This window comes from Zophobas morio, unplaced genomic scaffold, assembly GCF_036711695.1.
Source record: "Zophobas morio isolate AGI-343-1 ecotype UQ-CSIRO unplaced genomic scaffold, CSIRO_AGI_Zmor_V1 ptg000009l, whole genome shotgun sequence".
In the NCBI taxonomy this organism is placed as follows: Eukaryota; Metazoa; Arthropoda; class Insecta; order Coleoptera; family Tenebrionidae; genus Zophobas; species Zophobas morio.
In genome coordinates, this window is record NW_026972114.1 from 8,158,399 (window position 1) to 8,185,695 (window position 27,297).

The 27,297-nt window shown below is 33.8% G+C and overlaps 2 protein-coding genes across 2 annotated transcripts in view; both read left to right on the plus strand.

Moving 5' to 3' along the window:
- The first annotated feature begins 290 nt into the window (after positions 1-290).
- Positions 291-2,025, plus strand: LOC135125710 (uncharacterized). Its single transcript, XM_064051368.1, has 3 exons — positions 291-753; positions 1,132-1,305; positions 1,496-2,025. Exons 1-3 carry the CDS (start codon positions 291-293, stop codon positions 2,023-2,025), a joined length of 1,167 nt encoding a protein of 388 aa, XP_063907438.1.
- Positions 2,026-20,207: 18,182 nt separating this feature from the next.
- Positions 20,208-27,297, plus strand: part of LOC135125648 (general odorant-binding protein 19d-like) — a 116,325-nt gene continuing 109,235 nt past the window's right edge. Inside the window, exon 1 of the mRNA XM_064051301.1 lies at positions 20,208-20,324. The gene's annotated coding sequence lies outside the window, so the exon portion shown is untranslated. The remainder of the gene's footprint in view (positions 20,325-27,297) is intronic.

Consider the following 27,297-nt stretch of genomic DNA (forward strand, 5'->3'; position numbering starts at 1 on the left):
CGAAGAAAGCGACTTTTCAACAGACAAAGGTAAACGTAAAAGAGGAAACGAGAAGGAAAAAGCCAAAGAAAGCTTTAAGAAAAGTAGAAAAACACAAAAACGCCACCTAAATAGAAGAAAGGCACCACAAGCCTAGATACATCAGATACAGAGCCAACAAAAATAAGAAGGTTGATGAAAGAGATACTTAAGGAATTAAAAGAAATAAGGAAAGAAAATCAAGAAGCAAACGAAGAAATAAAAACAGAAAGGATAATAAAGAATTAAAGCAGGAGATACAGGAATTAAAGATGAAAGTGGGGAAAATAAAAGTATTAGAGAACAAAATGGAAAAAATGGAAAAAGAGAACAAAAAGAATAATGTAATAATAACAGGGATGGAAATTAATAACAACAATGAGGAAGAAATTATAACAAAAGCGGAGGAAATCATAAAACACCTAAAAGTAGAAGCAAAAATAAAGAAAACCAAAAGAATAAAGGGAACAATGTGCGTAATAGAAATGGAAACATTTCAACAGAAATTGAAAGTAATGGAACACAAGTGGAAATTAAGCAACATACAAAGTGGGAAGATATTTATCACCAGCGATCTTACTGAAAGGGAAAGACAGATACAAAAAGAAATAAAAGAAATAAGGGACGAAGAAAAGAAAAAGAACTCTAATGTAAAAATGGGATATCAGAGGCTGTTTGTGGGGGGAAAGAAATACATATGGAATAAAGAGAAGAAGTGCCTGGAAGACAATACAGGTAAAATAAGAACCACTCCAAAAAACTAAGAAAAGAGATGGCTACGCAGAAGATAAGGGCAACAACACGGCGAGATTATAGCATGTGGAAACTGGGAGTATGGAATACAAAAAGTCTGAATCGGAAAGGAAATGAGATTATTTATTAATTCAGCAAAACAAACCTAGACATACTAATACTGACAGAAACGAAGAAGAGAGGAAACGGAGAAATTAAAATAGAAGATGGACAGATACTAATATATCAGGGAGTAGAACATAATAAAAGAGCAACAGAAGGACAAAAAATTAGCAAAGAATATCACAAGCTGGAAAGAATGGATAGAAAGATTGCTAACTTTAGAACTTACTATAAGAAAACAAAAAGCTACTGTTATAGCGGCCTACGGACCGAACGAAAACGAGAAAAAAAGAAGTAAAAGACAAATTCTGGGAGGACCTAACAATTGTTACAGAGGCCAGCACGGGAGAAATATTGGTAGCAGGAGGTCTCAATGCGTAGGTAGAGTAGGAATAAGGAAGAACGAGACAGAATTTGTTCTAGGAAGACATGGTGAAATAACGAGAAATTACAATGGAAAAAGAATCATAAGAGTATTGCACAAACAATAATCTAATTATAACCAATACCTTCTACGAGCACAAAGATATACATAAATACACGCGAGTAGTAGCAAACAGGAACGAAAAATCTATTATTGACTATATATTGGTTGAAAAGTGTAATAGAAAGGCGATTCTAGATGTAAAGGTTATGAGAGGAGCAGAGATAGACAGTGATCATTTTCTACTAGTAGGGGAAATTAAACAACTTAACAAAGATGGGAATGAAGGAAAAGACGACTACAGAGCGGAACAACAAGAAATATTAAAAGCATACAGATTACAAGAACAAAAAGTAGCAGAGAAATATGAAGAAGCAAGCAACAGAGAAATACAAAAAAGACAAGACAACATGAAAAGTATGTCGATCCTACAAATGTGGCAAGAAATAAAGAGAACAATAACAACAGCAGTAAGAGACGTATGTGGAGTGAGCAAAATGAATAGGCAAAACAGAAGAACAGCATGGTGGTGTGAGGAAATACAAAACCAAATAGAAATGAAAAAGAAGAGGTGGAAAGGATATCTGACAAAAAGACTAGAAGAAAAATACAATAAATACAAGCAACAAAGAAATATAGTAAAGAACATGGTGAAGGAAGCCAAAAACAAATCCTGGCAAGAATTTGGAGAAAAACTTGAAACTAACCAACCTGAAAGTTTTCTATAAAGTACTAAAGACACTAAGGAAAGGAAGAGCTGAAACTATTAAAGAAGATGATGGAAACATAATAACGAAAACAGAGGGAGTAATGGAAAGATGGCGGCGGTATTACCAAGAACTATTAGGAGCTAAAGCAGACAAGAGAAATACAGACAAAGTAGAAGAAAGAGACATAGATGAACTGAGAGAAGGTCAAGAAGAAGAAAGTCATGGGATAACAAAGGAAGAACTAGAATTGGCGATAAAAAAGATAAAAGTGGGAAAGTCCCCCGGAGATGACAAGATTACGGCAGATATGGTTAAGAAGATGGAAAACTAGGGGAAAGCAATGATATTAGAGCTCTTCAATATATTATGGGAAGAGGAGAAGATTCCTGATGATTGGGAGATAGGACAAATAGTGCCGATTCATAAAAAAGGCGATAATAAACAATGCAATAATTATAGAGGCATAACCTTGTTAAATATACCTTTAAAAATTTACGAAATAATTTTGGAGGAGAAATTAAAGAAAAAGATAGAACCCAGTTTGCTAGAGGCACAAAGCGAATTCCGCAAAGGCATTAGTGTACGAAATCATATCTTTACATTCAAACAAGTAATAACAAAAACAGTGGAATATAGTAAAAAAGCCTTTATAGCTTATTATATAGATCTGGAAAAGGCTTTTGACAAAGTCCCGAGAGAAGAAGTGTGGAACGCCTTGAACAAGCGGGGCGTAACCCAAAGCTAATAAAAGTAATAAAAAGCTTATATAAAAATACCAGGAATTATGTAGTAAGTAATAACAATGTGTCACAAGAATTCAAGACATATGAGGGATTGAGACAAGGAGACCTCTTGAGCCCAGTACTTTTTACAGTATTCATTGATGAAATCATGAGGAACTGCTGCAACAACGTCAAGAGATTACACGTAGTATACAGGCACAGTATAGAGATCAATCACAATGGACAACTCGTGTCCGCCTTTGATCTTTCTGACCCGAATTTTAAGCCGTCATCGGTAGTCGTTACCCAAAATATTTCTAGATGTCGCTACCCAATTTAAAAAGGATCACAAACGCTTCATTTTAAAATTGATTCGTGTACACAATTTACTACAGTTTGTGCAGATGAATTTTTGCAAAAGACTTAAAAATAGTGTAATAACAATAACATTTTGTAACTAGTTGATCTTAGAAATCACACAGTCTATTATAATAAATAATAATTAATTAAGCGCCCTATAACAGAGATGCCGTGTTGAAATTTAGATGTGGCCCGCTTCTCTGATTAAGATTTTACGTTTCATTAATTTCTTTTTCAAGATGGCTGTAAATGATTGTAAAATTCAACGTTATTAGAAAACGCTAATATATGTACATTTAATTTTTTTACAAAAAAAATAAACAGTAAACAATGGTTCTATGAAAACGTGAACAACGCTTTTTAAAATGTTTCTGTGAAAATTACACATAACTGCAATAATTACAGTGGAAGATCAGCCTTAAATCATCAAAACCAATGCAACTAAACTGCCAAATTTCAAATATTTCACATTAAAGTCACTAGATAACCGAAGTACCGCAGTTCAATGTCCCAATGTGTAAGAAAGAGAAGTACCTTGCGTTGCGCGCCCTCTTACGGTCACAAGACAAACGACCACCCATGAAAACGGGTCAGTAAAAATAGCGAGTTGTCCCTACTGATTCATATCTATACTGTGATGTGCATTTGTAGACGACATAGTAATATTTGCGGGAAGCGAAAGAGACCTTCGAAAGAATTTAAGTATATGGGATGAAGAACCAACTAGAAAGAAAATGAAAACAAATGTAGAAAAACTAAACTAAGGCAATAGGTAAGCAAACAAAACAAATAAACATAAGTATAAATGGAAGGAAGCTAGAACAAGTAAAACATTTCAACTCTTTGGGGATAATAATAGACGATACAGGGAGACAAGAGGCAGATATTGCAGAAAGAGTCGAAAAATGTAACAAACTATACTACGCAATCAACAACACATTCATAAACAAAAGGGAAATAAGACAGAAAACGAAAATGAGTTTATATAAAACGATATACCTACCTACTTTAACGTATGAATGCGAGACATGGGTTTTATCACAAAAAATGAAAAGCAGACTAGAAGCGAACGAAATGAAATATCTAAGACGAGTCATAGGAGTAACGTTAAGAAACCATATAAGAAGTAGCCAAATAACAGAACAATTACAAACCAAGAAACTGATGGACGCAATAGAAAGCAAACAATTCAGTTGGTGGGATCATTTTATTATTACTAGGTTTATTTTCTAGCAAAACCAAAACAGGTAAAAAATTATCTGGTCACTTAGAAATGATCATAATCTTGCGTAATGTTTTCTGAATATTTTGGGCTGAAAAAACAGTGCAAACTAAATCAAAAGTATAAACGGCAGGTATGCATAATGAAAATTTTTATATCATTGCAGTTTTTAGTAGAATTTATTTCGATTGCTTTTAAAATTACTAAGACCAAAGTAGGTCTGTTATTACTATGTCTACATGAAGAACATTAAATGACTAGTGTGCACAAGAAGGTTTTCAAATAAATAAGCTAATTCTAATATTATCAAAAGCTAAAACAAGAGTTGGAGGAGGATAGTAAATAACAATTAAATCAATTTCATACATTGTAGCAAATGATCGAAAGAAGTCACCTAATAAATCATACAAAGTATTTTTTACATAATGGTGTTGCTAGTTGACAGTTATATGAACATAAATGGCAAAATCAAAATGATTAACAAGAACAAGTCTTGACGTCGCCAACATAACTTTTTCATATCAAATTTCAAAAGTTGCTAGACGACTTTTTTTTTCGATCTTGTGGTCTGTCAACATTTGATTACAAATTCATTCAGTTTCAGTAAGAATAATTACACCTCTACCACCACCTTTATTTTTATCTATTACAATAAACTTTTTCTGTACCATATTTTTCAAAAAAAACTAAAACAGACACCTGTGTCTGCTGTGGCTCTGCATTATATTTTATGCATTTTTTACATGACTGGGCCCAGAGCAGTCTAATAGAGCAGACACAATTCTAAGTTATGAAGAGGCCACAGCGGTCACAACAGCGGACAATTTTTTTACGCCGGACACGTCGTTTTCTTGTTATGTAACTATATGTGTCCGCCGTGGCCCAGTAACATATCAAAAAATTCAGACAAAAAAGGAGGCCACAGTAGACACACATAGCGGACAGACTCTGTAAAACTAATCTGAGATATGCAAGCACCAAACTAAATGTGGAATCACATGTGCACATGCCAAGGGAGACACATATTCGCTCTATAATGCCTAATTATTTGTCTGTGTGTCCCTAGAGTAGGAAATATGAAACAGACACTGGTGACCGCTTTGGCCCCCTATGGAAAGCAGTGGTCAAACACCGGTGTCTGCTTTGGCGCTTAACATGTTAAAAAAATACAAATGTTGAATTTTGCTAAATGTTGCGATTGTAACATTTACATATTATATATTATACATATTTGATTATTTGCAAAGTAAATATAGAAAATCAAGATTTGTTTTGCCTTTTTTTTATTTACAAAATAAATTCGTATTTTAGTCCAGTCGCCTGACTAGTTTATGTCAAATAACAAAATCTAATAAATATACGATTGATATTGATTCACAATTATTATATGATTGAAAAAAGCAATATCACAACGTGTTTTATAATGTTTGCAGTTTGTAAGTATTTTTTACTTTAAATTTTTCAGTCTAATCAAGGTATAATTTGTTTTATGCGTAAACAGTTTTGCGTTTCTTGGCAATGTTTGAGCCCAGGTCTGTTGATGAAAATGATAACGAAATGCAATGTACGCCGGCGTAAATTGAAAAAAAATTATGAAACTTCTTACACAAAATTTGTGATTTTTTTTATTACGTTTCCCAATGGCCCAATTACAGGGAAACGGGGGACATACACGACACCCAGAGCCGGGTGGAAATCGAACCCACGACCCAAGATGTAGCGGGCAAGCACGAAGCTACTTAACCCACCCGGGTCCTCTCTGATTTGGTACAACAGCAAAAATACAGGGTTACCATATATGATTATATGGTCGAAGCAGTTTATGAACACGTGCCGCCTCTCAGTTTTAGGCCTTACTAAATGCCCAAGGAGGCAAGACAAATACCACACGCATCTGTATAACGGGTTGTCTAAATGCTTCATATCTTTTTAAAAAATTAAACTAATTGATTACAATAAAAAGAAACAAATTTTTTGCGTTTAAACATCACAATAAATGTTGACAATGTTCAGCTTTTGTTCAAAGCACACATTCACTTTCTTTTTAGTTTCAAAAATGTTCTGCAATCCTTTCGTCAATGCACATTGTTCAATTTGATGTTGCAACAGGAACTCCTGTCAAAGATTCTGCACAAGTCGTCTCAAATCAACAACAAATTCCTTAAATAGTTAAGGCCTTCCAGGAGATTGCTGTTTGTTGACACTGCTAGTTTGAACAAATCTGTTGATTACATCTCTAATGTGAGCCTCAAACGATGTTTCTTGAATTATTAAATCAGGGTATTTGGCCAAATATTCTTCATTACACGCGAAGAAGAAACAAAATTTTCGTACGCAACGACCAAAAGTTTTGAAAATGCCTGTTTTATTGTTTTAAGCTTGGATCAACGAGAATTATTGTAATTCATACTTCAAAAACGTTAAAGCATTAAAAACAACGACTTTAACTGACAGGTTACAAATGAGATTAATGACAACTGAGAATTGTCAAAATGAGGCATAATTTCAGCGAAGCAGGATTTTTTAAATCCATGCCCAACTACGCCCTTAGAAACATTATAACAGCCCTGTATAACTGTTTATTCAGACAACGTTTTATTGGGATATTTTCTGGAAATCAGGAAATTAGAAATTAAAAGTTCCACAATGTGATCACGCATTACTCCATGATAAAGGTATTGATTAGAAATGGCGTTGACATCAGCACATTTCAAGAACTTCGAGCCTATCGAAAAATACAAGGCCAGGGAAAACAGTGTCAAAAATTTCTACCAAGCAGGAATTCCACAGTTTCTTGACACAAGCTGATCGTTTCAAATATTTAGCCATCAAAAGTTATTTTAATCATTGGAATTTTGGGAGCTTGAAATCGTGTAAGAATTTTTTTCTGATCAGAACATGCGCTATAAGGATTTGACCAGTTAAGACACCTGATTTTAAATTCTTAGGTACAAAAGATAAAAAAGAAGTGAACCAGTCGCAATTTGTCTATATCTTTTCAAACGACAACTGCAGATTAATTTAAAGTGATATTAGCTCGGTAACGAAAAAATACCTCAATATTAAAACAGCACGTTCTCAAAGAAGACGATAAACAAAAGAGAGAAATTTATGAAATAATAAAAATGCAATTAACGAGTGTTATTAATAATATTTCCATTGAAGTAGACGTGTGATTCCTGGAACATAAAAAAATACACAGTTTACTTGAATCTATATGCTTATCTGGTGTTACTTTTTAAAAATGTTGTTGTATGTTAAAGAAATTAGTATTTTAGTCGGCAACTTGATCGTTAAGACGTGTTTATTGTACTGGGAGCAGTGGAGTAGTTAACCCTTAACCGTACAGTTCCTGCTAATGTACAGCTATGCACACTTAACGTCAATGATAGGGTTGTTGGACGAATATTGATGTTCATATTATTTTGTTGACACCCAACAACCAATCGTTCCGGCACCACTCACAGTAACAGCAACGCCTTCTAAGCATTACTAAATACAAAAAATTCCATGTTCCTGCCAATTAAATCTTGAACAATACCCGTCCATTATGGATATAACAAACCTCGAATATCTAAAATTCCTCGGTTTCGCCTCGGAATTCTAAATGATATACTCCGTCTGTTAAGAATCCCATAACACACTTGTTATTTTAATAGCTACAACTTAACGCAAATTAGACTCATCTTACCCGAATTAGGCTAACTTTGTAGCACAATAGTAATAAAAAAAAAAATAACAATACTGGACAAGCATGAAGTGCCATTTCTTGTATCACCTGGTAAAAAATTATTGGAAAATAATGTATTTTTCTTAATAGAAATTCTCATTGAAATATCGATTCTGCTGACCTTTGGGTTATCTTTTTATTAAATAATGAAGGTATTTTTCTGTAATTCATACAAATATTTTTTGCTTAAAATATATTCCTGCGGTAAGGTTCTGCAGTTGTGTTTTTATAAAAACGTTTTAAAAATGATTAAGGATAAACTAACTCATCGTTCAGCTACAAGTATTTTGTCAGCTTTCTTTGTCTAAATAAATTCTGGATTATGTTTGATTAATGGTAATATGAGGCAGGTCTTATCGTTTAATCATTATTTTTCTATTCATAGTAAGTTATTTTTTTTTTCTTATCAACCTGGTTTTCTATATCCTTTCCTTGATCAATAATTTAAAACAGACCAATGCAAGTCACTCAATAACTCTATTAACATCGGAACAACAAGACATATTCTTCTTCGTTAAAATTGCCCCAATAAAAACAATTGGTGTTATCAATTGTTATCGATGATATGATGCTCATTCACGTTATCATTTTCATTTGATGGCGTAACGCATGAAAAAATATTTTTGAAAGTTATTTTTTCTCAAATAAACTTTGTTGGATATATCCTTCAGCAACGGTCGATGACTTCCAACCACCGTGGTTCTTGAGCGTAGGAAGATCCCCACCAGCCTTGACTAAAAATATATCAGAGCACTGACGAAAACAGTGCCCTGTATATAGCATAGAATCTAGTAGTTCCAAAAATTCAGCAATTTGCCCAGGAAATTGTGAGAGGGTATTTTTTCCAATGGGTTTTCTTGGTGCATTTATTCTCTCTGTAAATTATAAAAATAATCGTTTGTGCAGCACATTTTCTGGCCTCCGTCTGGCGTATTTCTTGTACAGTCCCAAATAACTGATTTCTTTGTCTTAGTGTCAGAAGCAGTAACTACAAGGACGGATACTAAGTCCCTTATATGGCGTATTTACATTCTCAATAGTTCGTCTGTTCTGCAACCTCCATCAATACCCATTATAGTAGCAAACTACAAAGAGAATTGTGTGTTTTAGACCTCCAGGTAAAATAAAATTATATGAGCAAACCTTTATTCGCAGGTATTTATTGTCAGGCTCTTCACACAAAAATTTGTTGATTTCATTAGTAAATATTTTCGATTTTTTCGGTTTGTGATTGCACGATTGCTTTTTAAGAAAAGTTAGAACTGTTCCAAACCAACTCTTGCGGCCCCCCTAAAATGCACGATATTTCCTTGTCATGGAATTTTTTGCATTTTTAAGTTATTGTAAGCCTGGCTATTAGCAGTGGCGTAGCGTCCGAAAAGTGAAGAACATTCTTAAATAAATATTAATAATTGTATTTAACTGATCGATAAATAAACTGATTATTGTGAAAAAATATATTGAACAAATATCCATGATTAAAATATTAAACATGTTACTTAACTTAAAATAATTCATACTTTGTTGCAGCCATTTCCATTTGCTTCAATTAAACTTGCTAATCTTTTTGATTTTGACACAATTAAATTAATAAAATAAATTTTGATCAAAGATTTACCATGTCTATGATAACTTTAAAACATCGACCATGCTTACAACAACCTCAAAACTTTTACAAGATTTCAAAATATTTGGTTTTGCAGTTCCTGATTAAATCAATGAAATAAATTCACGCATGCATTTTTTTTACTCACTCTAGATTTGTAAATACAAAAAATATGAACGGAATTATAAATCACAAGAAAAAACTCATCATATTTTGCACATTTTAGTTAGGACTTATTCCGCAAAATTTTAACCTGACGTTGTCAAATTTTTGGAGAGGATAAGTAAATATATTTTGATTAAAAATTTATTATGCCTATCATAACTTTAAAACATCTGCAAGTGTGAACGTGTGCCGCTGTCTCCTGACTCCTCGCTCTGAAAATAAGTAATCTTAACCAAAATTTAAGCTTCAACATGACACGAGGTGGTGCTAAAGCTAAAAGTGATGTCTTGTGTGACGTAAACTGCGAAAGTTTAAAACACTTTATCAAAAAAATCGTCGAAGATGCTACGAAAAATCTTCTCGATAAAATCGCTGCCCTAGAAGAACAGGTGAACGAATTAAGAACAGCAAATAATCAGCTAACGAAGGAAATCAACATTAAATTTAACAAAAGACGATGTGATGATGAATATTCGTCCTTGGACAATTATAATGGTTCCACCGAGACAGTTATCTACAATGATGATACCCTGCCCCACAAAAACACCTTAGAAAACAACGGTGTAAAGAATAGCATGAAAAATTACGCTAAATCAAGAAAAATAGTGACAGGATGTGCAAATAATGAAGTTACGGACTCAGATTTCGGCGGACCCAAACCTCAGTTATGGTTACATTTATTCAGGTGTAATAAGGACACCACCGAGGCGAAAGTGGCGTCATATCTCAATAAAAAGCTTCCCGACCAAAAGTTTCAGATCTTTAAATTGGACTCTAAAGGTGTGTATAAATCCTTTCGTATCAACACGGACTATGATGACATTATCGTGAAACAACTGTACAATCCAGAATTTTGGCCTTCAAACGTCAAAGTCCAACGCTACAGGTTTTTTCACCAGAGTAAACCAAAATTTGACACCAGAACCTCATCGTCATCAGGAGGACTGTGATCCAAATCAGTTGAAAAAGTGCTCAACCAATTCTAACATTAAACCTGATCTTACGTTCTCTTCATGTTCGTCCCTAACTGGTAGTAAACAAGTAACCCAAGAATTACAAGATAGCCGAGAAGTACCCATATTGAAGTTGACTGAAATTTTGTTCTTCAATATCCAATCAATTAGGAATAAAATGGATCTGCTTGAATCCCTTCTCATGAAGAATAAAATATTTTTTTCAGTGCTGTGTATTAGTGAACACTGGCTGTTAGAACAAGAGTGTGAATCTCTTATTATAAGCCAATACAATCTGTCTTCATACTTTGCTAGGACCTATGGATATGGAGGATCGCTGATTCTCACTCACAACTCCCTTATTTGCAATAACATCCCTGAAGTCACCAACTTGTCGCAGGAAAAAGTATGTGAAATGTCGGCTGTGTTTATCCCTGCATTAAATTTGACTGTTCTTTCCATATATAGAAGTCCCTCTGGTAAGCACTCTGATTTCCTGATAATTTTGAATCAAGTGTTGGATTTATTATATGACAATAGGAAAAGTTTACTTATTGGTGGTGACTTTAACTCATCATTTACAGTACCAAATGAAGATACTCGTAACTTAACTAACTTGCTGCTCAGTTACGGCTTAAGGCCGCATGTTAATTTTCCTACTAGATTAGGAAATGGCTTAGATAACATTTTCACAAATCTAGATATGTCACTAGTTAGGGTAACTAATTTTAATACAGGTATATCTGACCATAGCGCTCTTAGTCTACAAATTATAACTGAGACAAACTTATTAAACAAAAGTAAAAAAGTTTCTAAATCGTTTCGCCCTTTTACAGGCTTGGGTAAAACTATGTTTTTTAATAACCTAAAGAAGTTAGACTGGACCTTTATAACTCTAGATAATATAAATATTAATAGCAAATTTAAAAAATTTATTGATGTAATCTATGCTGAATATATAATATGTTTTCCAAAAAAAAATATACTCAAAGGTAATAATAATTGTGATAACCGAGCTAAGGTTAAGTGGTTTAACTATGAGTTACAAATCATGCGAAGTAATTTGTTATTTCTAGACGATTTGTACATATGTATAAAAAATAATTTAATTAAAGAATATAAAACATTGTATAGAAATATGTATCGCAAAAGCATAGAGAAAGCAAAACGTGAGGCAAATAATAAATATATAGGTACTGCAGTAAATAAGTCTAAGGCTATGTGGGACGTAATAAACAGTAAACGAAATAAAAATAATTATAAAAATTTAGACAGCGACATCTCACCTGATGTTTTTAACAATTATTTTAATAATATCGCCAATGATATACTAGAAAATGTACCTGACCCCAAATATGATCCTATAGGATTGATGTGTAATAATGTTTGTAATAATGTTACCATGTATTTTCGCTTTACTGAAGTTTCTGAGAGCTGTGTGCGAGATGTTATTACAAATTTAAAGTCGAGTAAATCTAGAGACATATATGGCTTCAGCATGGAATTAATAAAAAATGTGAAAGATGTCATCATTAAGCCACTCACCAAATTAATAAATCTATGCATACAAAACAAAACTTTTCCTAAATGTTTGAAAACAGGGATTGTCATACCAGTGTTCAAAAAAGGTGAAATAAATGACAAGAGTAACTATAGACCTATATCCCTATTACCTGTCTTTTCGAAAATTTTAGAGAAAGTGTTATGTATACAATTAACGAAATTTTTTGAAGACAACAAAATCTTAGTTAAAAACCAATTTGGATTCCGTAAAGGGTGCTCAACATCTGACGCATTACTAAGTTTTATAGATCAAATTTCGGAAGTTTTTGAAAGTGGTAATTACTGCATTGCAACATACCTGGACTTAACGAAAGCTTTTGATCTTGTATCACATGAGACTCTTATTCGTAAATTATATGTATATAACATCCATCCAGATAGTTGCAGAATTATCAGCTCTTTCTTAACTGAACGCTTTCAGAGAGTTAGCCTTAAAGGAACAACATCGTCAGATCTTCCTGTCAGCCGTGGGGTTCCCCAGGGGTCGGTACTGGGACCTTTGTTATTTCTAATATTCTTTAATGACTTTCCCATAGAACTAAACGAAAATAATGTAATTCTATTTGCAGATGATACAACGATCAGTACTACCGACAAAAACTGCTATGAAATCCTGACCAGAAATCAGAGAGCGATATCAAAGGCTTCTGACTGGCTTTGTAGTAACGGGCTTGCACTGAATGAGGGGAAAAGTATCAACATGTTGTTTTCCCTAAAAAAGTCACCAAATCTAGCTAATCTAACACTCTTACCAAATATTCAAACAAATACGAGATTCTTGGGAATCACGATTGATGACAAATTGCTTTGGAAAGAACATGGTGTCATATTAGCGAAACAACTTAGCAAAAATAGATTTATGCTTAGAAGCCTTGCGAATCAAGTGTCACAAGAAGTTCTAAAAATCGCTTTTAGTTCCTTCATTCAATGCTTCCTGCGATATGGAATCTTAATATGGGGTCACGCATCTTGCAGGCATTATCTATTCTCCATTCAAAGGAGAGCAATTCGGATAGTTGCCGGTCTACCATATCGAGCTGATTGCCGCCCTGCTTTTAGGGAATTAAATATTTTGACATTTCCGGCACTATTTATTTATGAATGTTTACTCTATATAAAACAAAATATCCATATCTTTGACAAATTTGGGGATTTCCATGCATATAATACTAGGACTAGGGATAAACTGTGTTTGAAGAGTATTCGCCTAACGAGAACGCAGTCAGCTCACAGGTACTTTGGTATAAAATTTTATAACTGTTTGCCGGCTGATATAAAAAATCTCAATTTTGTCAAATTTAATAAGGTAGTTAAACAACTCTTGATAAACGGTATTTACTATGATTATGACGAGTATTTAAATCGACATTGATTGTAATAATTTTAGTATATGTTTTCTTTGTGTTTATGTCTATATAAGTTGTGTTAGTTTGTTATTTTCTGACGAATGTAAAACTGTACAGTTTGGGCATGAATATACATTATTATTATTATTATTATTATTAATAATATTATTAAGATTTCAAAGCATTCGGTTTGCCAGATTCAAAATTAAATTCCAAGATGTTGTTCCATAGTTTTGATTTTTTACAACACGGAATCATGAACTACATGTGTAGGACGATGTTCTCTTATAGAATTTAAAACCCTTTTACTAAGTACAATTTGGAAATAACGTCATCACAATATTGGTTGGAATGATTGGATAAATTTTGGTTAGCGTTTTACCATCTACACGATATTCCTAATATTATTACAAAGTTTGACGACAATCGGCCCCGTATTTTCGGAGATTATCTATCTAATAAAAATCGGGACAGCAGACAGATGGACTGACAGATGGAAACGGGAGACCTATTTCTTCGTATTCTAAGGATCATGATAGGTCGAGAAAACATAAAAGTAGAAAGTCGTGTGACGTACTCGATTACAATACTTCCTTCGCTTACGCTCGGTAAGTAAAAAGTAGTATTCCGTTTCCGTCTGTCTGCCTGTCTAGTGTCTGTATTGATTTTTGTTGTTGATTGTTGTCAAATTTTGTATGTCCTATTAGAAATATCATGTAGATGGTTAAGCGCTAACCACAATTTGACTAATCATCCCCACTAACGATTTGATGACGTCACCTCGGTGAACTGTATTTTAAAATGATTTGATCCGCTTTCAGTTTTCCGCTAAACATTCAAATGTTCGCAAAAATATTTGCAAGGTATAATAACGTTGTATTATCAACACGGGATACTAAGTTTTATAGCGTAGGGAGAACGGGGATCTGCGATCGTGTATTCAATTCCGAACTTGACACTTTAATTTTTTTTCTTGCATTGGTCATTACCAATGCACATTTGCTGTGACTTGTTTCCATTTGTGCTATAACTAGTATTATCCATGTTGATGACGTCATCACAAATTTTTTTACTGGTCAAATTAAGAACGAGTCATCCCATTTTTTTCGAAAATGTTAAAATACGCACGTCTCTATATAATAATGATAAAATAAGAATTATAATATTCCGAATATTTTGTTTGATTGTGGTCTAGTTAACAATTTTAGGGCCGGTTTACACAACAGCGAATTAAATATTTAATCCTCGATTAATTTAACAGAGGATTAAAATATGGAATATGAGCCCGTGATTGGTTAAAACGTGGACGTTACCTAGCAACAGGTTTCTGTTTTGAGAAGACAAACTCATTCAAATCAAACTAATTTCTACGTGATATTCTTTCGATGTATAAACATAAATAAACACTTGAGCTTCAGATTGCTATTTCCTAGTGTTGAAGGACATCGTATTCTGTTAGTTATTTACTTATGTACTTTAAATATATTTTACGTTGTCCGTACAGCGCAAGGACTGTACTGGATTTGTCGGAATATACATATTTCAAGGGCGAAAAAAGTTCTGTTGAAATAGCCTTCGACCAATTCTTTATTTCGATTTACGCATGTCTCTTAATACTTATCAAAGCCAAACCGATAACGCTATAAATTGTCTTGAAAAAGACAGATGTATACTAACGAAAGAAAATAATAATTACGAACAAAAAGCAGCCAAAGAACAATGTAAACAGATCTCAAAGCAGACACAAATGACAGATGATTGCCTCTTATTCAAGCGCGCGAACGCATAGTGTTAACAACAACCTAAATCAAAATTAATATCCGTAAAAATAACGGAAGTTCTAATGTTTCGTGTAGTTGCAATGTTTGATGCTGTACAATTCAAATCATCCTGGTTACTCGCTGGATATAATATTGTTCATTTTCAGAGGCGGAACGTGATTTTTCGGGAAGCAAATTCTTTGAGGCTTCCTGAAATACTTTATCCAGAATAAAAACATCTTCATCACTTTCTGCCATTTTCGCACCAAATATAATTAATCAAAGTTTCACAGAAAAGTGATAATTTTTTCTGTTGACAATTGCTTATTATAAACACGCGTTACATTTTAGCTGAAATTATTATGAACTTAATTTAAGACTAGTTTTAACGTGTCGGTATGGAAAAAAATAGTCTATGCAAATCAGGATTAAATGGTTTTTTCTTCTGTCAGGGATATTAAAGCCCTCAGCTTTAAACATCCCCTCAGCAATAAAAAACCTTTTTAATTCCTTGTTAATTAATACACTATATTTAAATACTTAGAAGGTTGATCCTAGTTGGCACTCTTTCGAAAATGAACAAATGAATTCTAAATAGTATAGTCTACCAACGAAAATAGTGATTTTAGGACTTTGACTTTTCCAACCCCGGGATTCAAAACAGTAATTGATATATTGGCAGTTATTTAAAGATGTCCTGAATCTGTCAGATGGTGAGTTGATGGTTGTATGTTACATAAACATAGAATACGCACTTTTTTCAAAATATACATGCAATATTCATTTCGCATTAAATCCGCTTTCAAGTTTTAAATAAGCCAGTGTATTTGAAAACCTCACTACGCTGCGAACCGTATTGCCACTTTTCCTAGATCTCGACAACCAAAATATTTCTATTCATGAGTGGCCTCTGCCCAATATTCTTTTGTTAAATCAGGTACGCCCGAGCGAATTCAGTTTTTGCCCGTGGCAACTTTCCTCGCTCCGGCTCGAATTTTATAACGGTGGATTAAAGATGTAATCTCAATTACAAGCCACACATCCTGGTCCCTAAGACTCGTATGCATTATGAAGGGTAATCCGGTGACCGGAGGTAGCTCGGCCGGAATGGAAGTAGAGCAGGAAGATCGTTTGTTTGGAAGGATTAAGGTCGGATATGCAGACTGGACACAATATTCATAAACGAGCCCAACACGGGGTCATCATCCCGATATCGTGCTGCTTTATTAGCGCGATTAGCCCATCTGTATTCATGCCTTCTTCGCCGTTTTGCTCATTGCTGACGACAATACAGGCGCTTTGAGGATACACCTCTGTTTGACCACAATGCGACACAAAAGAGTGTAAATAGGTGGACGAATCTCGACTTCAAACGCTGGGAATAATTGGATGTAGTTTTCGTGAAATACAAAGTAAATGAGTGAAATCTCCAAGTTTCACCTGAACGTGAGCCGGTCTCTGAGGATTTTGTTTCATGTAACGAGAAACAGTTAAAAAGGGATTTTAAGTTTGCTTTTGTGCTGAGTGCGAGCTCGATATCAAAGTTTGTCATAATTTACAACGTTTCGGCTCTTACCGGATTTTAAAAGCAGAGGAATTATTTCTTCCCGGAAAGGGGTTTTTAAACTTTTTGTTTCCATATTTTTAGTTTTTCCGTTTGGTTTGCTTAATAATGGGTGGAAGGTTTTATTACTTTTCACGGCCAACGTATTATTATTAAGTAGTGATAAAATAATACTTAATTACACTTAGTCATAAACATATTTTGTACTACTCACTTACGCAAATTAATTAGATACTGCCATGTTTATACAGGGTTTCTATAAATGATTATAGGGTCGCAGTAGGTCATGTAAACGTACCGCCTCTCCAATTTAATTTTACGGAGATCCGTACTAAATGCCGAAGGACGCATGACAAAAAACACACATGGACCACACACATGTGTATAACTGGTTGCCTAAACGGTTCACGTTTTTAAAAAATAAAACTAAGTCATTACGATAAAAAGAAACAAATTTATTGCAGTTAAACATCACAGTAAATGTTGAAATTGTTCAGAATTCTGTTCAAGGCATATGTTCACTCTCTTTTTAATTTCAAAAATGTTCTGGAGCATCCTTTCGTCAATACTTTGGACCCGTTGTTCAATTGTTCAATTCTGCTCAAGTCGTCTCAAATCATCAACAATTTCCTCAGATGACGTCTTCCACGAGATTTATTTTTGTTGACACTGCCAGTTCGAACAAATCTGTTGATTACATCTCTAATGTGAGCCTCTAACGATATTTCTTGAATTATTAAATCACCCTATTTGGCCAGATCTTCTTGCTTACAAGCTGTTACAGATACACCCACTCTTCGTTTACGAAATCCTATTGCGATAACAAAACATAACGATGAAAGTGTCTTGTTCAACGGGATAAACCATTTTCATAGTCTTCGCTTCATAGCACAAACACAAAATTTTCGTACGCAACCACCAAGAGTTCTGAAAATGATTGTTTTGTTGTTTTGAGCTTCGATCAACGAGAATTACTGTAAATCGCACTTGAAAAATATTAAAATAATAAAAACAACGATTTTAATGACAGGTTACAAATGACATTACTGTGACAAGTGAGAACTGTCATAATGATGCATAATCACGGGCATTATTTCAGCGAGGCGGGATTTTTGAAATCCATGGCCAACTACGCCCTTAGAATCATTTATAAAAGCTCTGTATTTAAATATTGAAAATAAATATATGGTAGATTTTTGTCTTTCAAACGATGATCCAAAGAAACTAAAAATAAATTAATAATGAACATCAATTTTGAAATGAAATAAGTAGTTTTATTGTTAACAATAATTTATTAATTTATGTTAAAATATATTCTAAAGTTTCCCAGTCCTAGCGGTCCTAAATGAACGTGCTCACATGACAAATGTATATTAATATTAACTCACCACCTATGCGGAAATGACCGACATTCAGGCAAAACCTGTATGCTTAGCGTACTGAGACCAAGTAGTGACATGTATTGATAGGGTTGTTGACAGAAGGAAACGACGCCCGAGATTGTGAAATAACAGCATACAGATTCATCTGCTATTATCCTCTAATCTCACTCCACCCCCATGAGTCTTGCGTTACTGCTGATCATTTATCCCTGCATAGCCTAACAAGTAACCTACTTTACTCTGATTGAGCCTGTATTGTGTTAACCTATCATAATCAACATGATAAAACTATTTGATCTGCACAGTAAATAACTGTGTGAAGGTTTTCCAGAGAGATATGGGAAATATTTTTGAATTTGTCTTCTATTTCGTTCTAAAATATGCATAGCTGGGACGTTGTTTTGACAGAAAATATTTAATAAATGAGCTAAAATATTGTTGTTCGAAAGACAAATATTTATGCCATTTTTAAATTCCTCCAGTTTGAGAATTATAAATTGGATTTTATCCACACTACGAAAAATGTGAGCTAAAGCGCATGCGTGAATTATGTTTATATTTACTTCAACTTATCTTGTACTGGAACTTATAAATAAAAATAATTAACACTTAATGCAGTTTCATCATCTTCCCATCTTCCCACTCCAACTAACTTATATTGAATTATAGCATCGCTCAAGGGAGCGACTCCAAACGTCCTTGGCATCATGACACTCGCCAAGGATGTAACGAGGGAGCGGATTGCAGCGCAACCACAGTGATCGAGATCCTTACCCTTTTTATGTAACCCAGCCACAAGAGCCAGGGATTATAGGAAAAGGGAGGGAACCGTCAATCTCATGAGACGTCTGAACAGACGGAAAACCAAACCGGGTATCCCACTAAACAGACTGATGACTTAATCTATCTCTTCGACCCTTCCGAGCAGCTGAACCTACACCAGGACTCGACAAGACGGAACGTGTAGAGTCTGACATCTGACTGGTCATCTCCAGTGTGGCGGATGGTTCAAAATACAGGTACCTGGACAGAAGAAAATAAAGTTGACTAGAGCTACAACAAGTACCATTATATCATTTTATTTAGGTTCGTACCACATTCCATTTTCTGTAGATTCACGATAGTTTTCATTCTTTCGGTAGTACCACGCGAATTCCGTAGTATTCTTCCTTCTGGAGCCAAGAAATCTGCTCTTGTCTTCTGGCAGAGATTTCTTTCCTCTTGATCATTTTTAAAATTTAATCGTATATTAAATTCTTTAACAGCTTCAATAAAGTTTGGATTTTGTTTTATTTATGTCGATGACAACTCAGAATGAAACAGTATATAATAAACTGTTGAAGAAAGAATTCTCCCTCAAAAATTATGATATTGATATTAAGATTGTATTCCAGTTTCCAAGAGCGTCGAAAAAAAGTAGAAATTTTAATTGTAGTTTACTACTTTTGGTCACCATCCCAATTCAAAAATTGCTTACCTAATTTTCAAGATCATAATCTTGAATATTATTCTAGTAAGGTTTTTCTTAATTAACAGCTTAACAACGTAAAAAGACTACAAAATATGGGGATAATTTAATTTCCAACTACAATAAAATCCCTCGTTCAAAATTCGTGCCGAAGATTTTTATAAGTACCTACGACACAAATTCGAAATAAATCAAATAGAGACCAATATCCTGGCAGTGTTTACCGAAGCATCTGTTTTTCTGACGTACGTTAACGATGCAACCGACCACAATTCCACAGCACTGTTTTTGCGTTCGCCACAATTTGTACAATAAACAACAATTATCTCATTCTCTAATTTAGAATAGAATTCGTCGCAAACTAAACAGTGTCCTTATTGCTGCAATCAGTGATTGGTCTCCCGAACACAAATAATCAACTTTTTGTGTTTTCGTGCTTTCAGTTATTGTCGAAGGGGGAAGACCGTAAAGTTTTGGTAAGTATGCTAATTTATTGCCAGAGGTTTCATGTAAATCTGGTGAACTTTAATTTGAAAATAGTTCCTGCTTGTTAGTCAGAACATGTATTCAAGTAGATTCAATAAAAATTTTACGGCGTAGTAAAATAATGACGTCATAAAAAAATAATAAAAAGTGTAACCAGCTGCTTAACGAGATTCACTTTCTTTTTAAAGGAGCGTGGCGCATTAGTTCTGATTTGTACTCGTTTTGAGGTTTTTATTTGTTTTACTACGCGAATGAGTTCACGAAGAACGAAGTTTAACAGAGTAAGCGCGGATGTTTTTAATGCATGATCAAATATGGTATTAATTTGGTCTCGATAAATTAAACCACTCGCTAGTTTATGTGGCATAACCGAAACTTGGAAGCTTCTGGGACAGAGCAACAAGTCTTTCGAAAATCTACGAGTATCTTAACTATGAGTCAGAAGCCTAACGTTGTTTTTTTAACAAATTTACTACAATAATAAAATGTCTAAAATTCTTATATTTATATAGGTACATAAAAAATAACGAATAGAAGTGATAATTTAATAAATATCATTGTTAAGAGAAATCTTTAACGAAGACAATATGTTATCAATGTTAGCTGTAATTCTCTTCTCTTCTTGGGCCATTTTCAACTAAAAGAAATAAACACAATGAAAAAGTGTCTTTCTACTAACGTAAAATTTGTTTATGCAAGGCTTTTATAAATGACTAGCTGACCCGGCGAACTTCGTACCACCTTAAAACAATAATTGCGACTTCATCTATGGTATGAGCGTTGAATTGTCGTTCGTGTGTTCCACCGGGTCGTTTATCTGCTCTTATCACGACTTTATAGTCATAACTTGGCATACGATCCAACGCAGTTTTGAACAACCGAATCAATGCATGATGTTTTTGAAGTATTTGCTGCAAATCTAGAATAATTTCTTTTTTTATTGCGTTATTGATCGTTTGACGCCGATCAAGTTGGTCCTACATATTGCCCATGAAGTAAATTTGTAAGAATTTATGCTGTGAGTCTTCAACCGGTTAGAATGATCCAATTCTATGGTGAATTTGTCCTTGGATTTGTAAAGTCGAAACCGAAGTGGTCACTAATGATGTGATCTATGATCACAAAAAATGGAGATTATTCTCTTATTAACAAAAATTATCTTAAATGTCGAATCAAATCCGCGTTCTTCGATAATATTTGCTCCAAATGAAGTCATCAGGAAACATATAAATAAATAAATAAATAAATCCTTTATTGTCCAACAGGATAACCTAATAACAGGACAACAATAATAATTAAGAATATTAAAAACAGAAAGCTTAATTTCAATAAGAAAAACTACAATAACTACATAAATAGAAAAAAAAAAAAATATATATATATATATATATATAACCATAGCAAGGCAGAAGAAAAATACAGTTAACGATGGCTCATAAAGATGTCTTCCACTATAAGTTTATTAAAACAATTACACATAGTTCTTGATGGAGAGTGGTGGAAAACGTTGACATGTCTTGACGACAATCTTGGCACATTAAACCCGATGGTTGATAAAATGTAGGAACAATCAACTTTTTTGGAAATTAATTTCACCAAGAAATTGGCACAGTTAACGTCCCTCCTTGCAGAAAGAGACGTCATGTTGTGTCGGACTAGCAGACTGTCCATAGGGTAAATTCCGTCGAGTTTATAAGACAGATATTTTAAAAATTTTCGGTGAATCTTGTCTAGGACCATATATTTCATCGTGTAAAGTGGGTACCATATTAAGGAAGCGTATTCCATTTTACTGAGCACATATGAGAAAAAAAGAGATTTAATGGCATCAATACTGTTAAAATATTTGGAGATCCTCATAATAAATCCCAGTATTTCTTGGAAGTGGAGATTAAACGTCAGCTTAGAATCAAAAACAACTCCTAAGTCTTTAATGCTGTTTTTCCTCATTAGCGGTGTTGAACCAATGGAATAGGACGAATCAATCTGATTATTATTACGTGAAAAGGAGATAAGATAACATTTAGGTATGTTTAAGATGAGATTGTTAGAATAGCTCCAATTCATTAAAGTATCTAAATTGGTTTGTAAACTATGAATATCTCCAGCAGATGTTATGGTTGAATATAACTTAATATCATCCGCAAAACCAAGACAGGAGCATGTGATGGATTCTAGCAAGTCATTTATATAAATATTGAATAGTAGCGGTCCTAAGTTTGACCCCTGCGGAACTCCAGATCTTGAGACAAATTCGTAAGAACAATAACCATTGTAGAATACATAGTTGATTCTATTCGACAAATATGATGTAAACAGTTGCAGGAGAGGGTCTAAGAATCCAAATTGGCTAAGTTTATGAAGCAGAAGGTCATGTGAGATCGAATCAGACGCTTTAGAAAAGGCATCGCATATTACGTCTACCTGTGTTTTGTTATCTAGGGCTACCGATAAGTCGTGAGTAATGACTGATAGATTCGTGATAGTAGATCTGCCATTTATAAACCCATGTTGCTTAGGAGAAAAATAAGATTTCACATTACCATAAATAGATTTATATAATACTTGTTCCATGACCTTAGAAAAGTTTGATAGAATGGAGATCGGTCGATAGTTCTGCAGGTTATTGGGATCTCCTTTTTTAAAGATTGGTGTTACTCGAGCTCTCTTCCATTGGTCAGGAAACATTCATAATTTTAAGGATAAATTGATTATTACAGTTAGGGGTTCAGCAAATACAGATTTGCAGTCATGCACTAGAAGATTTGGTATTAGGTCATTACCGGCTGTTAACCTGGGTGGAAACTTAGACATGATCACAATGAGTTCTTCCTGAGTTACAGGCTTTACAGTAAAGGAATTAGTACAGCATAGTAAACTAGCCCGCAAATGTAGACACACTAGGCAAAAGCATGTTTTCAAAATTTTTTGCGGATCGGAATATTCATTATTATCGTTATCTGTTAAACGAGTAGGGATTCTAGATGTATTTTTCTTGTGGCGTAAAAAACTCCATAATTCGGAAGGACTGGACTTAAGATTTTCTTCAATATCACAATATAATTTTTATATGCACTGGATATTTGCAATTTGGTTAGGGGTCTTAACCTTTTAAATTCAATGAGATAAACAATATTTCTTGATTTCACCCATTTTTGCCTATAATAATTTTTTAATCCAATATTACGCTTATTATCAGACGAAAACCACGGTGGAAATTTAGAAGAACGAGGTGTTATTTTTGGAACATTTGAATCAAGTACTTCGTATAAACATTTGTAAAAGCAATCGAGAGCCAGATTGATATCGTTAAAATGTTTCAAGAACGTCCAGTCAAGACTAAATAGTGTATTATATAGACTTGGAAAATTAGCACGTCGAAAATCATATCTTCGCTTTTTTGATATTGGAGAACGGGAAGCTAAATTGGGAACTGAGATGAATTCTAAGTTTAAGAGAAGCGGAGGATGATGTTTATCTTCACAGACCAGTCCAGGGGTAACACATTCAATTAAAACGTTAATGTCAAAATTGACAAAAACAAGATCTAAAAGGTTTCCACTACTGTTAAATACATTATTCATTTGGTTAAGTTCAGTAGAAAGGCAGAATTGTTAGAGACATGAAGACTTAGAGCAACTGATAGTTGTAGTAGAAAATGAATGATTAAATCCTGGTACATTAAAATCACCGAGCAACATGATCTTTTTATTCAGTGTTAGAATCTCTAGAGCATTGAGGAATAATTCAAGGTCGGTAGAGTTAATATTTGGAGGAATGTATACTACCGGAAGACGAAAATCAACTGTATTTATATTAACATCACACATGGCTATATCAATTAGAGGTAATCAATCTGTAACACCCTTAGTGTCAACTACTTTGAATTGGCAAGAATCAGAAAAAGCAATTAAAACTCTACCTCCTGTGCTTTTATCAACTAGGGAAAATTTTCTGTCGCAACGGACAATACTATAATTTGCAAATTTTATTTTTTTTATGAGAGCCTCTATAAGTTGAAATAAACAAATGTATGTAATGTCAACGAAAAAGATTAAATGCTAAAAGAAAAAATATTCAAACTTACCGAATTTACAATTTATTTACTTGTTGACATTACCATCATTTGAAATTTCCATTTGTTTGTTTCCATTTTGGCTTTTCTCGCTTTTCTCCTTTTTATTTTCATGGTATTTTAACTTTTTTATAGCGCAATGGCTTTTTTCTATGTGCAGCTTATGTTTGCCCTATATTCCTGCTGATATTTTCGGTTGGTTGATTTTAGGTATTCTGAGTCTCTTTACTTTTTGTCGGTGTTTTCTTGCTCTTTCAGTGGATATTAAAGACATTTTGATTAACACAGCAAAATCAAATTATTGGTAGATTGACGGCTGTTAAGACTAATTATTTAGTTTCAAAGCTAAGCCACCGAAAGAAAATTATCCCGTTTCGCGTAAGTAACGATGCGATTTTTAATAATAATCACAAAGCAATTTCAATAAAAGTACAATAAACATAGAGAGCGAGAACGAGAAAAAGAGATAATGTAACCTGATTTGCAATGAGTATTTTTAATATTTCCGAATAACATGAAAATTAGTCCCTTATCGTTACTTACACCAATTATCACATATATCAGAAGAAAGAAGTGTAATATTTTTTTAAAGATGATGTTGGGATAAGTATTGATTGTGCATTATTGTCAATAAAGGTGCACTCTTTACGACCGTGCTTTATATTGTAAGTAAATCAAGATATTTACTTTGTTTCTAGCAATGTTAAAGAAGATATAATATCTATCATTTCTCTGAACAATTTTATTATTCCTCAATAAGAAGAAATTTTTACTGCGGGTGTTATGGTATTGTAAAAGCAAATATATGCCAGTAAAATTTAAAGTTTTTAGAAGTACTAATTGTAAAATTTAGATTAATTTAACAATTTTCAAAAAAATGTGCTGAGGTTGACATTTTCGTGGAATTGCCCATATACATATATTATATTCTTTGTTTTATATATACATATATTATATTCTAAGGGAAGAAATTATCCGTCGTGAATTCTTGGCCATTTAGTAAAATTCGCATAAATTGATAGGCGGCACACACCCATGACCTACTAATCATTTATAGAAACCTTGTAGATATAGTAATTGTATTTATTTTATTAATGCCATGTGTTTGATATAAATAAATGTTTCTGGTGGCTCATATATTCTAGACAGGTGTCTAATTTGTAATTTTTAGAATATTCCTATACTTTCGTGAATGTCTAGAAATTTACAATGATTGGAAGATTGGAAGTATGGTAACTTTCAAAAATATGCTGAGTAATACTATTATCTCAAAACTTATAAATTTGAAGTAAGCCACATTTTTGATTACCCTTTATATTTTTGATTTCAATCAATTCAGCTTATTTCATAAATCGCATAATTTTCACCAGGACCTAATTTTTTATCCTTAGGGTTTCCGAGAAGACTGAAGCCTGTTCGAATGTCTATACATCCTTAATAATGAGTCCTCTGAGAAGTTATTTTATCTGTTTTGTTACTAAAGGCCCAAAAGAGGACCCGGGTGGGTTAGTTAGCATCATACTTGCCCGCTGCACCTTGGGTCGTGGGTTCGATTCCCGCCCTGGCTCTGGGTGTCGTGTATGTCCCGTTCCCCTGTAATTGGGCCTCCGTGCCTGTTGGGGGACGTAATTGAATAACTCTTTCTTGGACCTTTATTTTTCAAAGGAAAAATAACGACTTGGTAAATAAAAAAATTGACGTTTGTTATCATCTGTTGAGGTCAGTGATTGCAGTCAGCAGTGATGTAACGAAACTGGTATGTTTCCTATAAACGTAAAATTCTAAATTATCACTATTTTTGATTACTAGGGTAACAAGAAAAGGTCATTTCCTATGTTCTCTTCTTTATGAGGAACTCAGTGCTGTTGAAATGGTGTTTAATTTGATTACAAAATTTTGAATGTCATCCACATCTCGTACCTTACACATATCCCTGGAAAATATTCAAGCTCATCGTGCACACTTATAAAACTGATTCTTCAAAATTTATTCATCAAAAAATGCCCATTGGTGTTGGAAAAATTGTCGATTAAATTGAAAAATGTTCTGTTTCATATAGATTGTATTTAAGTGAATATACACTGTAGTGATTTGTTGTTCCAAGCTGTTTTGGATCAGTAATTCTTCTAAATTCATTAAAGTTTACAGTGTTTTGATACTTGGAAATCGAGAACTGACAGTTATAAGTGTCTACAATTCTGTGATATTGTACCATGAATTCCCTGCGTCCTGGTAAGCTTGACTGACCAATACTCACTAATTTCCTGAATCTCTACCTTCTATTGGTCTTTGGTTTCGTCGCTGACGTTCTTCTGTCCCTTTGGTTCGGAAAATTTTTGTTATGACTTTTTCAGGTTGGCTCCACTCATTTTGTCCTGCATCATATTTTTGGGCGGCAAACTTACTTTCTCGAGTTTTTGTCCCCAGTTCCATTCTGACGTATTTTCTTTTTCAGAAAAGCAATGTGTGTGGTACTACATACAGGTAGCTATTTGACATTTTAGTCTCTTATGAAGACAACATCTATAGCTGTTCCATGTCCACCTATTGCACAACTTAGTTAATAACTTACTTGCCTGTGATTTATTTTGCATACCATATAATGTCGGATGTGTTTTTGTTAACGCATCTATTTTTTGCAACAATTTGTAGGGAAGACCAACTGACACCTTTCCATTCGTTGTTGAAGCTCTTCGATAGTTTCTAGACACTGTTGATTTCTATAAACTAGCCGTTTCATCCAACCCTACAGACAAAAATCGCAGGAACTGAGATCGGGTGAACGCGGAGGCTAAACTACTGGGTTGTTTCTACCGATCCACTGGTGAGGAAAATGGTTATTTAACCATTCAATTACTAGGCTAGCAAAATATAGTGATGCTCCATCA

What these genes read in the sequence shown, in the direction of transcription:
- LOC135125710 (XM_064051368.1), top strand. Translation starts at nt 291, where the DNA reads ATGAAAGTGGGGAAAATAAAAGTATTAGAGAACAAAATGGAAAAAATG. An exon ending in GTGCCTGGAAGACAATACAG is followed by an intron (nt 754 to 1,131) that starts GTAAAATAAGAA and finishes CTACTGTTATAG; the next exon opens with CGGCCTACGGACCGAACGAA. An exon ending in ATTTGTTCTAGGAAGACATG is followed by an intron (nt 1,306 to 1,495) that starts GTGAAATAACGA and finishes AGGCGATTCTAG; the next exon opens with ATGTAAAGGTTATGAGAGGA.